This window comes from Delphinapterus leucas, chromosome 1 (assembly GCF_059928025.1).
Source record: "Delphinapterus leucas isolate spDelLeu-1000000601 "Yukka" chromosome 1, BTC_Dleu_Yukka2, whole genome shotgun sequence".
Classification (NCBI taxonomy): Eukaryota; Metazoa; Chordata; class Mammalia; order Artiodactyla; family Monodontidae; genus Delphinapterus; species Delphinapterus leucas.
The window spans coordinates 126,421,562-126,437,536 of NC_143129.1; the positions used below are offsets into that span (position 1 = coordinate 126,421,562).

At 35.6% G+C, this 15,975-nt stretch overlaps 1 protein-coding gene across 1 annotated transcript in view; it reads left to right on the forward strand.

Moving 5' to 3' along the window:
- LRRIQ3 (leucine rich repeats and IQ motif containing 3) overlaps positions 1 to 15,975 on the forward strand; it is a 232,589-nt gene that overhangs the window by 199,781 nt on the left and 16,833 nt on the right. Inside the window, exon 6 of the mRNA XM_089920929.1 lies at positions 11,591 to 12,320. Within this exon, the coding sequence (XP_089777055.1) occupies positions 11,591 to 12,320 (730 nt within the window). The remainder of the gene's footprint in view (positions 1 to 11,590; positions 12,321 to 15,975) is intronic.

Here is a 15,975-nt window from a genome sequence, read left to right on the forward strand (position 1 = left end):
TTCTTATTTATTTTGGAGATTAAACCTGTATCAGACATATAATTTGCAAATATTTTTTCCCATTCCATAGGTTGCCTTTTTACTCTGTTGATTGTTTGCTTTGTTGTGCAGAAGCTTTTTAGTTTGATGTAATCTCATTTTTCTATTTTTGCTTTTGTTGCCTGTGCTTTTGGTGTCATATCCATTAAATCATTGTCAAGACTGATGTCATGACATTTCTCCTATATTTTCTTCTAGGAGTTTTAGTGTTTCACGTCCTATATTTAAGTCTTTAGTCTGTTTTGAGTGATTTTTTGTGTTTAATATGAGATAAGATTTCAATTTTATTCTTTTGCATGTAGAGATCCAGTTTTCCCTACACGGTTTATTTAAGAGACTATCCTTTCTCCCTAGTATATTCTTGGCACCTTTGTTAAAGAACAGTTGACTGTATATACACAGATTTATTTCTGGGCTCTATTCTATTCTCCATTTGTTAAAAGTCTTTCTGCCAGTGCGCTAGTGTTTTTATTACTGTAGCTTTGTAATATATTTTGAAATCATGGAGTGTGATGCTTCTAGCTATGTTCTTTCTCAAGGTTGATTTGGCAATTTGTGGTCTTTTGTGCTTTCATATCAATTGTAGAATTGTTCTTTTTCTATTTCTGTAAACTATGCCATTAGGATTTTGATAGGGATTGAACTGAATTTGTAGATTGCTTTGTGTAGTATGGACATTTTAACAATATTCTTCTGGTCCTTGAGCATGAGATATCTTTCTGTGTATTTGTGTCTTCATTTTCTTTCATCAATGTCTTAATGTTTTCAGTGTAGAGATTTCTCACCAGCTTTGTTAAATCTATTTCTTAGTATTTCATTGTTTTAATGCTATTATAAATGTGACTGATTTATTAATTTCTTTTTCACATAGTTTGTCATTAGTGTATAGAAATGAAACTGATTTGTGTATGTTGATTTTGTATCCTGTGACTTTACTGGATTACTCAGTTCTAATCATTTGTGTGTGTGTGGTGGTGGGGTCTTTAGAGTTTTCTAGATACAGAATCATGTCTTCTGCAAACAGGGAAAATTTTGCTTCTCCCTTTCTGATTTTAGATGCCTTTTATTTCTTTTTCTTCTCTAATTACTCTGGCTAGAACTTCCAGTACTATTTTGGACAGGATGACATCCTTACTTTGTTCCTGATATTAGAGGAAAAATTGTGGGAGTTTATTACCCCTAGACCTGCCTTACAAGAAAATGGCTAAAGGGAGTTCTTCAAGTTGAAAGAAAAGAATGCTAAAAAGCAACATGGTAAACTATGTACTTTTAAAATAAGTACTAAGACATTTTAAGACACTAAGACAGAGAGCTACTTTATGCCCTCTATTATCTACCAAAACAGTATTAAACATTTCACCATTTTGTGTGTGTGTGCACTCCTTTTAGCCTTCTGCTTAAGAAATAGCAAAAGAAAGAGAAAACAAAGAAACAGAAAAGCTTCTGAGTATATTTGGACCCTGAGTGTTTTTTGCTTTTTATTTTTTAAAGTGGGGTGATGTGTTAGATATAAAAGACTTCCTTGCAATGGAGTTTCTCTAAGTGTGAAGGTCTTTAGGCCATTTTACTACTTATTTTGGAACAGAAATCATTGGCAGGCATGACATCCAAATGTGACTCCATAATTTTATTAAAGGATTGCTTAATGGACAGATTCCTTTCCATTTTTTGTAGCAGCATTAAAGAAAAAAAAAAAACCTAGCATGAATTTTGCCTGGGTTTCAGATTTTCATGTTATTTGCTTAATAGTTACAATTTGTTAAACATCTCTTTTTATATGGAGGAAGCATAAATAATAATTTAATGGTGAGTATTAAAGAGCTTCTTGTCATTTAAAAATTCAACCAGGGGTTTCTGAGAACACCTATGTGTGTACCCAGTCATGATTCTGATACCCTGCTCTTGTCTTTCAGGTTAAGTGTGCAACTAGAAACTATGTTAATACCTTATTTTCTTCAATCTTATGACAGTTCTTTAAATCAATGGCCAAGTAATTGTCATTTTTAAGCCTGTAATTCAAGTAGCCAGTTCTAATTTTTTTTCTGAAAAAAATTGCTATACAAAGGAGGAGCGTTAAATAGAGTTATATAAATTATTTTCTTATGTGACTCAGCAGTTTAGGTAAAGGATTAACTCCATAACAGTGTCAAGCAATGTTTAGGAAATATGCAACAATCTATCTCTAGGCATTTTCCTATGGTAAGTTTGGGTCAGAGATGCAGTACCAAAACTTCCTCATGTCATGTTTTTCCTTTTCTATTTGAACTGTGTTTTGACAGTTTGTTTGCAATATTTTATGTCAATGCCCTTCATATTCAAAGATGTTGCCCCTTATAGTATTGCTTGCCTTATATATATTAGATAGGTGACCTTCAGGCCTTTTCATTTGGATTATATTTATTGTCAATTCCCTAATTCACAAAAAAGAATGCCATTTTGGGGCCTATTGTTACTGACAAGTTCTTACTGGATATCAAGTCACTCCAGGTTATATAGAAGCTGCTCAGATCACCAATCTGCCTCACAGATTTGAACTTGTATATAAGTGACTTTTGTGATTATTATTTTTGTCTTGTAATAATATAAAAGAAGCAGGGAAAATGTCACCAATACAAAGCTGTTATACATGTAGACCTTATACTTGCTTGTATGGAAAGTTCACTTTGCAACCTCCTGGATTATTATAGTCACTGTTTGGCTCTTAATGCTGTCAGCTGGATCTAATAAAGAACCTTGATGCCATTGTCAGGTAATACACAGGTGAAGCAAAAATGCTGTTAAGTGGAAAAAAGGTGTCAGTAGAAGGGAAAAATGGAAAAGAAAGAATAAGTTAACGTGATGAGGAAAGTACATATCAGATAATTCAAATTGGTCATCCCTCTGCTATACTTAAATCTTGTAGTGGAACTCTTGACTTCCTTATAAAACACAAACTGTCTCTGAGAAAAATTAATACATTTAAAAGTCATTTCACATGTATTTTTTTAAATTCTAGTTTTGTATTTAATACTTATATTTAATAAATAGTTGAATTTTTTAAATTGTATACCAAAAGTGCAGAACACTATGCTAACTGTAGTAGAGGATATAAAGATATATATAACATATCCCCTATCCTTTAAGAACTAAAACTTACTGAAAGAGTTAAGATGCGCAGCTATAGCACAAGCAGAATTCTTTATGAACTATCTGAGTGGATTTTGTCCCACTGCTATAAGACAGTGCTTCCAGTTATGGCACAAATCAATAATAATAATATTTGTAAAGTGTGCTAGGTTAAAATGAGAGAGAGTTTGTAATTAGTAGAAAATTTATTGTTTATATTATCTAATTACAGTAATAAAAATAGAATATAAAATATTAGATATCAAATTTTGAGTTTATATAAAACTTATAAATAATGTCTTTAAAACCATCTCATTGTTGGACTTGAGCTTGAATTCCATGAACATAAAATATTTACACAAGATGCAGTGATTTTTAAAATATGTCCACAAATCCACTGATACTCTTCCCTTCAAAAAGTGGAGCCTAATTCTCCTTCCCTTGTGGGGTGGACTTAGGGACTTAAATATAAAGAATAGAATATGGCAAAAGAGATGATATGTGACTCACAAGACTCATCACAGAAGATATTTTGTCCTGCTCTGGGCTCTCTGTTAGATCACTTGATCGGGGGAAAGTCAGCTGCCATGTCAGAAGAACACATATGTATACCAAGTAGTTATTTTGAAAGACCCACAGCAAGGAACTGAGGCCTTCAACCAACAGCCAGTAAGAAATTTAGACCTTTGTCATTAGTCAGGTGAACGAGCAGACTTGGAATGGAATCCTCCAACTGCAGTCAAGCCTTTGGATGCCTGCAACCCTGGCTGACATCTTAATTATAATATCATTGGGAAACTCTGAGCCTCAGCCACCCAGCTAGGCTACTCTTGCATTTTTACCCTAAAGAAACTGAAATAATAAAAGTTTATTGTTTTAAAGCCTTTATGTTTTAGAGTAATTCGTTAAGTAGCAATAGGTATTTAATATACCAAGTTTTAATTATAATCATTTTTAAGTCTTCATCGTCTCCAATAACAAGTAATTTAGGCTGAATAACTGATAAAAATATAAAACTTTTTACAGTCACTCAGACATTTCCAATAGTTGAAAGATTCTGTGCAAGAATTTATTTTCCCATTTCTTTCATTGACAAGTATAACCTTGATTGTATGTGTGTGAAAATGTGAATGGACTTCAAATCTAATTGAATTTTTATATCATCCTATATTTCAAAATCATGATGAAACTCTAATTTACAGAAGAAAAGCCATTCTGCTTCTAGGAAGTATGTCATTAAAAATGTTTATCAACCAAAAATGGATTGAAGTATCTGATATATGTGTATAGTCAGCCCTCCATATCTGACAGTTCCACATCTACAGATTTAACCAACTCGATCTAAGATATTCAGAAAAAAATTTCCAGAAAGTTTGAAAAACCAAAATTTGAATTTGCTACTCACAGGCAACTATTTACAAAGCATTTACCTTGTGTTAGGTATTTTAAGTAATCTATAGATGATTCAGGAGTACGTGCATAGGTTATATGCAAATACTACACCGTTTTACGTAAGGGACATGAGCATCAACCCATTGTGGATACGGAGGGATGACTATAGTCTGGATTTGAGAGCCACTACCCCAGATCAGCCGCACCTTGGGCTATGTGCAATATTAAGCACCTATTTCATGAGTCTCTTGTCGATAGTAAATAGCACCACACACAGTAACTCACTGCTCAAGTACATTTTCAAGTGATAGAAAGCCTCCTGAGCCCCGTTCTATTGCCATGACTGTAGAGTAACGTCAGATCACACTTGACTCCAAAGGCTCTAGATAAAATTTATGGCAAAGGGGTGCCTAGAGGCTGTAGTAACTCCACTCTCCACAAGGGTGATCAGTGTCTCTGGGCACTCCGTTATTCATTAACAGCTCACTAGTATGCCACATCACACCAGCTGGGGAACTGTGCTTAGAAATTCAGAAGAGAGAGTACTCCTTTTGTATTGGTCTTCTTGGGCTTCAATAATAAAATGCTACAGAATGGGGAGCTTAAACAACAGAAATTTATTTTCTCACAGTTCTGGAGGCTGGAAATCCAAGATCAGGGTACTAGCATGGTCATTTTTAGGGAGGCCTCTCATTCTGGCTTGTACATGCCAGACATCTTGCTGTGTGCTCATGTGGCCATTTTAGTCTGTGTGCATGGAGAGGTGGAGAAAGTAAGCTGTCTGGTATCTCTTCTTTTAAGGACATTAATCTTATTAGATCAGGACCATTTTACTTGTTTTCTGCTCTGGTTTGTAAATGTCTTCAGTTTTTGTTTCTCTGTTTCTTTTTTTCCTGTTTTTTTGATTATTCAAATACATTTTATAATCCATTTTAATTTATCTGTTGGATTTTTCATTGAACCTCTTCACATTATATATTTATTTTCTCTAGGGATTATAATATAAATCCTCAATTTAGCATAATCTACTTAATATTGTACCACTTCACAGAGACTACAGAAAGGAGGAGCCTAAATGGCATATGTGGTTGCATGAGTTGTGTATTTTATATGAAGTGCTATCTTTCATGAAAAAATTTTCATTAATAGTATGTGTTTTGGGTTATATTGTTGGCATTGCAAATGTTACATAATTCTCTGGATTCTGTTATAAGAATGTTGACTTTTTTTAAACACACTCTTAAAAACTACTTGCTTTTGAACATTCTCCAGAGTCCTCAGGATTGTTTTGTTTTGTTTTGTTTTGTTTTTTGCCAGATGTTAGCTAGATGTTAGGATCTTACTTCAACAGTTGACTGCTTCCTTAAGCCTCAGTTCCTTTATCTGAAAATGGGGATAAAAATAGTACAGTACTTACCTCATAAGATTGGTAAGAGGACTAAATGAGATAATTTGTTTAAAGGACTCAGAACAATTTGACATGTAGCAATCATTCAGTAAATATTAACTGTATTGTTATGATTGGTGATCAGTAATATCTTTCTTATGAGGTAATCAATATTAAAGTAAATGATAAATTGTAGTTGGAAGATTATATTAGGTAAGTAAACAAGTATAAAAGCATGCAAGGCTTTATAGGCCATGACAAGTAATTTGAATTTTATCATGAAGGCATATGGAAGCCATAGATCTTTAAAGACACAATTTCAAGAGATTATTGTGGCTTCATCACTGTGTGGGAAATTGTGTGTTGGGAAACGCAGAGACTACTTAAGTAGACATTGCAAATAGCCAAAGTAAGAGTTGATAGAAACCTGAATTAGGGTGATAGCAAGGAAATGGAAGAACAGAATCAATTAATCTGAGCTATGTTTTTGAGGTAAACTCTACAAGACTGATCGATAATATGAATAAACTATTAGGTGTTATTTGTTGAGATAAAGGGCTGATTTTAGAGGGAATTAATTATTGGTAGCAACTGAGATCTTTTGAATGTGTTTTGAATGTGCCAAGTTTGAAAAATACCTATAAGACTTCCAAGTGGAAATGATAAATTTGAGAGTTATCAGCATAGAGATTGATATTTAAAGCCATGAATGTGATTCACTTCAGAAGAGAAAATAGAGATGGGAAGGGGACCTAGTATCAAGTCCTCAACAACTCCAGAAATTTGGTGAAAAGAAAGAGTCTGAAAACAAAACTAAGAAGAAGTCATCAGAAAGCTGGAAGAAAAATCAGGAGAGCTTTAAACAACATAGGGGAAAAAAAAAGAGATATCTTCAGGATATCAGGAGAGCTTTAGAGAATCTGGAAATCAGAAAATATGAAAAAAGAAAGATTTCAAGGAGGAGAAATGATCAGCTGTGTTAAATGCCATTGAGAGTTCAAGAAAGATTAGAACAGAAAAAAAGTGTCCCTTGTATTTATCACCATAGAAGCTTTTGTTAGGGAGAGTTTCAACAGGTGGGTGAGTACAGTAGAGTTGAAATCCATATATAAATAAAAAATTGATAAATTGAAAAATTAATAAAAGGTGAATAAAAGGACATAGTACAGGGAGACAATCTGAAATCAAACAGGAAAAATGGAACAGTAGCTAGAGGGCAATGAGGGTCAGGGGAGTGGTGTTGTTCTTGCATTGGTGGTGGTAGAGGTGGTAATGGTAGTTTAAACATGGCTGTGAATGATCCAGTAGTGAGGGGATGATAAAGGAGAGAATTAAGATAATCGCAGAAGCGAAGCTAAAGGGGAATGGGACCAAAGCACATGTAAAGAATTTGGCCTCTGCTGAAAGAAGGGATGCTTCCTTCATTGTATCAGGGTAGAAGAAGATGCATGAATGTACAGACAAGTTTATAAATTTGGTTATGGAAATATGAGAACATTTCCATCACTTGACTTCTGTTTTTACCGTAATGAATGAGATGAATTATAAAGTCCTGAAACAAAATATACATACAAAGAAGGCTTTCCTGTATGTTCTGTGTTAACTGTCCAGTGGATGTTGAGGGGTGTGATAAAATGCTTTGCTGTATTTTCCCCACTCATTACTAAATTATGTGGCTATTTGAATGCTATGCCATTGATGGAATTAAAGAGATAAGATAAACTCCTTGTTTTCCATATCAAATATAATGAAAAAAACAATAACATATTGTTCTTACTCTTTGTCAGGCCCTGCTCTAATAATTATATATTACACTTTATCAGGCTTTTTTCATTTTATTAATTCACTTAATCCTGTTAGAACCCTATAAATTGGGTATTATCATCCACAGTTATCAGACTGAAGCCCAGAGAATTGAATAACTTGCCTACACTTAGTAAATAGTAGAACTAGATTCAAATCCAGCCAAATTGTCTCCAGATTTTAGGCTTTCACCACTATGCAAAGGACATTGATCTTGAGCAACAGATTCACTCATCCATTCATCTACTCATCCATCCAACAAATATATTTATTGGCATTTACTATTTAGTTAAGCCCACTACCCCCCTAAAAAGAAAACCCTACTCTCTGCAAAATACTAAGAATGGAGGATGAAAAAAAAAAAAGTACAGTCCCTACCACTAAGGAAATTATATCTAGCTTGCTACTATGGCAAAGAATTACTACATAGAGCTTTAATATAAATGAAATGTGTGGTAAATTCTATAAGGAAGGAAGTGATATGAGAATTTAAAAACTACCCACTCTTATTTAAAGAATAAAGAAAAGTGACATGTGAAGAGACCTTGAAAAATGCATAGAATTTGAACTTACGTAAATAGGGAAAACAACATACTGGACAAAACATTAAATAACATAAGCAAAAGCCCAAAGATAGAAAGATGTGGCAGATGTATGGGGGGAAAAAAATGGAGCTCTTCTCCTATAATATAGGATCCTAAGCTTAACTGTAAAGGACCATGAAGGTTTTGTTTTCCTTTGTCTGGGTAGAAGGCATGACATGATTAGAGTCCTAGTTTTAAAAGATGAATTGTATAGCAGTGAGTGATATCTTGAAGCAGAGAAGGAAACTGGGAGGTTTTTAAAAGTACTAATGGGATTATGTTCAACCAACCACTGAGAAAAATGTCAATCATTAGCCAAAAAGTAATTATAGTTAGTATACACAATGAAGTACAGCTTCTATCTTCAAAGAGCCTCCAGTTTCACCAAGGAGGCAAGACTTACTTACATTGAACTATTAAGGGACAAACATATATATATATTGGTAACTGTGATGTTGTGACTTATAACAAGAAAGATATATTTGGTCTTTGTCCCCTGTTCTGGCATAGAGCTCCTGACACTTCCTAAGTGATGAAAGCAGAGCAACAAAGACGTCTTTTGTTATGCTAGTGAGGTGACTTTTGGAACTCATCTAAGGATGGGGGCTGGTTTCCAGGGGAATCAACCACATGATTAGAGGGTTAGAACTTTCAATCCCAAACCTGACCTCTGGGGAGGGAAGAGTAGCTGGATTGAGTTCAGTTGTCAAAGGCCAGTGATTTGATCAATCACACCTGCGTAATGAAGCCTCCATAAAACTCCAAAGGACTGGGTGCAGAGAGCTTCCAGATTGGTGAACACATGGAGTTTCAGGGAGAGTGATGTGCTTAGAGAGAGAGCACGGAAGCTTCTCACCCTTTTCCAGTCCCTTGCCCTATGCATCTCTTCCCTCTGGTTGTTCCTGAGTTATATCCTTTTATAACAAACCAGTAATTTACTCACTTAAATGTTTGTCTGAGTTCTGTGAGCTGCTCTAGCAAATTAATTGATACCAAGGAGAGGGTTGTTGGAACCTCCAATCTATAGCTGGTTGGTCAGAAGCACACATGATAAGATGGACTTGTTGCAGGAAATGGGGTGCAAGAGAATGGTCACATCCCAGGTCTTGGGCAAGTCCTTGGGGCAGACCACCAAGTGAGGTTCCTTGGCTTTGCACAGGAAAGCATTCAAGAGCGAGCAGAAATAGAGTGAAAGCAGAATTATTCAGGGAGATATACACTCCATAGACAGAGTGTGGGCTGTCTCAGAAGGCAAGAGGCCCCAGGATATAGGGTTGTTAGCTTTATGGGCTGGGTAATTTCATAGGCTAACAAGTGGGAGGATTATTCCAACTAATTTGGGGAAGGGGCAGCGATTTCCAAGAATTAGGCCACTGCCCACTTTTTGGCCTTTTATGGTCAGCCTAGGAACTGTCATGGCACCTGTGGGAGTGTCATTTAGCATGCTGATGTATTACAGTGAGCGTATACTGAGGCTCAAGATCTACTGGAAGTTCAGTCTTAAGCCATCTTGGTTCTAACCAGTTTTTGTGTATCCTCAAGTACTGTGGCATTCTTTTAAAGGTTGTGCCCTGCCCCCTTCCCTCCTATCTCAGACTTGCAATTAGCATCCAAAGAGAGAAGGGGGAGGGCAGGATGGTAGGACTGAGCTCTTAACCTGTGGGATCTGATCCTATCTCCAGGTAGGTAGTATCAGAATTAGGTTGAATTGTAGGACACCCAGCTTGTGTCAGAGCGTCGTTTGGTGGTATGGGAAAACTCCCTCACTCCACACAAACCAGAACCTTTAGGAACATTTTAGTGTTGTGTTTTCTATCCCTGATCTTTCATTCTTGGTCAGGTTTCCCATGTCAAGGTTTACACATAAAATTAAATTTACCCATAAGAGTACATTTTCTAGGTAGTTGTTCCAGACCACACCCTGTTTACTCTAGACTTGAAATTCTGGCTTTCATTCCTCTGAGTCTCTAGTGCCTTGCTTTGGATTCAAACTCTTAATGCTTATTTTTGGACACCTTGGCTTTCACTTGCTAGCCTTATTTTTCTACTTTGCTCTAGGCTCTGCTTCCTTTTCTAATGTTATTATTCCTGTGGCCTCAAGTGAAAATCCTACCTGTTCACTTCTTTCCTACTGCCTGACTAGCCCACAGGTTCTGCCTTTCTTCATGGCCACCTTAATTTCCATAAATGTTCCACCATCAGATTTGTCATTATGACATATAAAAACTTTAAGAGAGTCTTCTATTAGAAGATTAAAAGATTAGAAAAGATGAAACCCTCATAGACTAGAGTTAGCAGAGATTCAATTTCAATAGAGAGAGGGAATCAGTCAAACACGGGAAACATCTTTTCTGAAGATTAATAAGCATTCTTTTTTTACCTGTATTTGCCACCTGGTCCTAAATTCATCATCTGGTTTGTCAGAAAATAAATAATGAACAACAATGTGATTCAGGTTTTTATATTGGATAGCTTGGCTCTGATAACAAATAAACCCAGAAACATATATTGATCAAATATAATTACCTTTTATTTCTGGCTTCCATAAGAGTCCAAGTTGGATAATCCTGGTCAGTGAGTACTTTTTCAAGCAGGGATTCAGGGAGCCAGAGTCCTTCTACCTTGTAGATCTACCATCTTCTAGCACTTTATCCTAATCTCTGTGCAGCGGGTCAGAAGAAGAAAGAAAATATAGAGGAAGCACATTTGTTTCTTAATAGCCTTGGACCAGAAATGACACATATAACTTTTGCTGACAATGTCCTAGAGAAGACTTAGTCTCACAGCCACACATAATAGCAAAGGAGGCTGAGAGATTTCATTTCTTTGAGTATCCAGTGAAGGGAAAAGCAACTTTTAAGGCAGCTGTTAGTTTCCACCAGAGTTAAGAAAAATAAGGTAAAATGAATTACAAAGTCCCTTGCAAATATGAGGTAATAATAACTATATGTAAAAATAATATGTATGATTAAGTAATAAGTATAAGGTAAAATGCTGCTATTAAGTCAGTGCAAGTTAAATAATTGTGAGAGATAATAAAGGAAATATAGGAATCAGTGCATTTCTTTGTTAAAATATTCCAATAGTGATTTTTCTCTCCAAAAATCATGATTAAATCACAAATTGAAAAGGAATATCAGTTGGGGAAAATGCCCCTTAATAAAGTAAATAACAAGTTCTTGTCAATTTTATTAATGTGGCTTTCAAAACAACTGGGACAGAAAATAAACTGTGCTTAACACTTGTTTAATGGATTGTATTTGTCTGCTGTGTGATGTAGGTCAGAAAGCGTCTGAAGATAAAATTGAGGATGAAGAATTGGATGTCAATTTTAGGATATCAATGTTCAAACTACCAGTACATACTTCAGATTCACTGAGGTATGCTGCATTATTGAAAGCAAAAGAACAAGATTATTTTCCTGTGTATACCGAGCCACTTTCTACCACTCATCAAAAACCAGTAATTAAAATAAAAGACATGCTGTTGGAGAAGAGTGTAAGAAGAGAGTTTTTTACAACACAAAGAACTGGTATGAAACTCCAAGCACTTTATGATATTGATAAATATTGCTCAGAACAAAAGAAGCAGGCAAGCTATAAAAATAAAGTAACAGCTGTAAGCGTGGCACAAGTGGCCCAAGAACGAGTTAGATTAACTATTCAAGAAAATTTAAATAAGAAAATATATGCTACACATAAACTAACTGCAAGAGATAATAAGACCATTCAGAATGGTTTACAACGACTTTGGCAGGACAGATCCAACTACCTTGAGAAAGTTAAAGAGAGGAGAGTCCTGTTTCTGGAAGAAAAAAAACAAAAGGCTAAAGACCGTTTATTAATTCAAAACTTAAATAATGAGCGCGCTCTTTTGACCAAAGAAATGACTAAAATTGACAGATTGGAGAAGAAGCAGGCTGTCTTAAAAGAGAAGAGCCTAATTGTTCAGCAAAAACTGGCAACTGAAAAATATCAAAAGGATTTACTTAAACAAATGAAGGAAATTAGGTAGGTACAGTTTTGATATAATAGAAGCTTTTACATTGTTGGGGAGGAAAAAATTTTCCTCTGCCTTCTAGGTTCTCCTGGCTGGTTTAAGAACTAAATGGATGTGAGACAGATTAACAGGAGAAAATCAAACAAAAGTTTAATAACATCTACACGTGGGAGGGACCCGGGAAAACTGAGTAACTCCCCCAAGTAGCTGAAGCCATCACCTTAAATACAATCTTCAGCTAAAGACAAAAGGAGGTGTTGAGGACGGAGAACCAATTATGAGAGGTTACCAGGAAAAGCACAGTAAACAAGGGTAAGGTTGTCATACCGATCTGTCACCTGTCTTCTCCATCAAGTTTCTAGAGGTTTGGTCATCCTCTTCCTCAGCTTATAGAGTTGTAAAATAGCTCAAAGAGATGAAAAGACACAGATAATTCTAAAGGGTACACCAGACAGGACCCCCAGTAATTTTTTTTTACCCTTTTTTACCCTTGTGTGTCTTTCACAGTTTTGTTTTTTTTTTTTCTTCTGATATTAGATTGAAGCTTATCAGCCAGTTTTATCCTGGTTATATTTTAAGTGACCAAACTGTGAATACGTATGTTTAAGGCTTATCTAGAAATACTTAAAGATCATTATAACTGGTTATTTCATTTACATTTTAAAATGCTATTGTTTAAAAAAAGTAGTCTGTACTAGAAAGGAGTGTAAAATAAGAAGAAAGCATTTGTCTTTTCCTAGCGATAAGTAAATTTAAAGCTATTTACTGAGGTACTTTATATAATATCTTTTTAAGTATGAAAAATATATTTTTCTCCTCCAAAATTTAAAAACATTTTCCTTAATGTATACTTTGTGTGTGTGTGTGTGTGTGTGTGTGTGTGTGTGTGAGAGAGAGAGAGAGAGAGAGAGAGAGAAAGATTTTGGAAATAATTTTTTTTATAATTTAATAGAAAATATATATTTTGGAAAAGAGAATGAAAGCTAGTAGTCTGGTATATCAAAATGTAAGTCTAGCACAAATCAATGTTAAAGAAAATTTAAGCAGCTTAGTTTTATTACAGCAAATTGAATGTCTGGCCATCATTAATCTGTAGAGGATACAGAGTCAAGTGAGCTTCCTAATGTGTATTAACTGAATTATCTTCTCTTGTAAGCTGCTGCACAGATATTATCCTTGAGAGTACACAGGAATAAGGCAATGTTCTGGTTATGTCAATAATGTATCCTAAAAGGCATTACTGAGTTTTATTATAAATGTTTTCAAATAAAGATTATCAATGTGCAGAAAAGAGCTGTGACTCAAAAAAGTAAAATCTGTCTAGAGACTTCAGAAGTTTCTCAATTCTTTTTCTGCCATTTGATTCTTCATTAACGTATCAAACACTTCACCTAAAAGTATTCTGGTGAATCTCAATAACTAGTGAAGTCATTACTGAGAATATAACTTCCTGATCCTGCTCTGGAATGAGGAAAAATGAATGAAGAAAGGGGAACCATAAAGCTCTAGTTTAGGAAATTGATAAAATACCCATAGGAGTGTTTAAGAAGGAATTAAAAAGAGACTTTAAAATGAAAGAATTTCTATATCAGGTAAAAGCTGGTCATAAGTTTCCCCAAATATTCTTGTCCCTACTCGAAAAAAGTGATGACACTGCTCAGGGCAGAACAGCATCGTGTACATTTTGAAGTAGAGTATCATTTAGCTTGGAAGATCTGGCACCTAAGGCAGTTATCCAATTACATCATCTTCTTCTTGTCCTTATTTTTGTCATCAATTGACCTTCTTGACTACCCTCTTCATTCCCTGTGGTCCTCATATCCTGATATATAAAGCTTTTCTTTATCCAGCTTCTGCCGTTATCACTGTTAACTTCCAAATTCAGAAGAACAACCCTCCCAATTGCCTAACCTAACCTAAACATTTTTGGATCCCAGAACCCTTTAAACTCATTTCCATAGATATATAAACGCCACCTCATCACTTGGAACTGCACCACCTCTTAAATTTTAAACTCATATATTTACTTATGGCTAAAATCTTTATCTTTTCAACTCTTTTTTTCCTTTACTTTCACCACATGTATTCTTCAAATATATTGTGACACTCATCCCTCAAATAACCTTTCTTATAGACTTTCTAGTGTAGCTTCCAGGGTTCTTTCATTCGATTATTCTTTTTTCCATTTCACCCAGTGTCCCTGATGTCTTTTTCTTTCATTGCCTCCACCATGCTAACCGCCTCAGCCCCTACCTTGGAACAATCCAATTATCTATCTTCATTTTTTGTATTCAGGTAAAAATGGCTAGAAGACATCAGTGACTTGTAGATTTATGCTGATATCAATTCTATGGCCTCCAACTTTAGCTGCTCCCTCAGGTGCTTGCTCTTTCTCCCATTACCTACAAAAGTGATTTTAAACCTCATCAGCTATAGAGCTTCCTATGCACATACCACCTCTGACCTTTCCTTCTCAACAAGTCACTCTGTCCCAAAGGAATTTTAGGCCTTCAAGCTTGAATTTGTTCAATTTTCCAATTCCCTATCTATAAAATTCTACATATCCTATATTTATCCTCATTTCCTTTTCTACTGTCTCAGGATTAGGTTCCCATTTTCCTGTTAAGAGCTAATAATCCCTCTGTTTTTGCTCTTAGTAAGCCTGGAAGTGGGTAATGCAAGACCTCTGTGCTAGGCAGAATTATGGCCCCCAAGAAGATACCATGCCCTGAGCCCTAGGACTAAGAATAGGATAAGAGATGGTGGGGGAGGGGAAATTTCTCCTCTTTCCCCTATTAGTTCCTTTGGCTGGCAAGTAAAATAGCATAAGGCAGATTAACAGGAGAAAACCAAATGTATTACATGTGCAAAGGGAATCCATGTAAGTATGAAGTATTCCAAAGTCAGCAAGGCAAGGTAAGGTATATATATACTCTGGACTAAGGAGAAGAAGGTGGGGGTCTGAGGCTTCAAGGGGAAGTAAGGTTATTCACAGGAAGAACAAAAGTAGTTAATGTTTGGTAAAAACATATTTGCTGGGCCATCCTAAGACAATAAGGCACTTTGATCAAATGGGCTTTGGTAGGTTCCTCCCTGTCTACAATGCCCAATACTTTACTATAGTAACTATGGTGACAGCTTCTTCCTGGCACAGGCCCCCTATTTTAATTTCATTTAGGCAGTAAGGGGGAAGTTCAAAGGTTCTTTTGGACCTGGATTGTTTTTAGCTCAAAATAATTTACATTCCAGAGTGGCATATCTTTGGGAAGCCTGCCCTTGTCCCCATCAATACTACACTCATGGATATGCTACCTTACATGGCAAAGGGACTCTGCACATGTAATTGAGAATTGACCTTAAAATAGGAAGATTATTCTGGATTATTCAGATGGGGGCAGCATATTGCATGAGCCTTGAAATGCAGAGGCAGGAGAGAAAGTCAGAGGGAATCAAAGTAGGAGAAAGACTTGACATGACACGGCTGACCTAAAGATGAAGGGAGCCATGTAGAAAAAGTGAGAAGGAAATGAATTCTGACAACAACCAGCAATCTTGGAAAGAGAACCTCAAGACCTGGATGAGAACCATGGCCCTGGCTGACACCTTGATTTCAGTCTTGTGAGAACCCAAGCAGAAAATCCAGCTGAGCCATGCTGTTCCTGGACT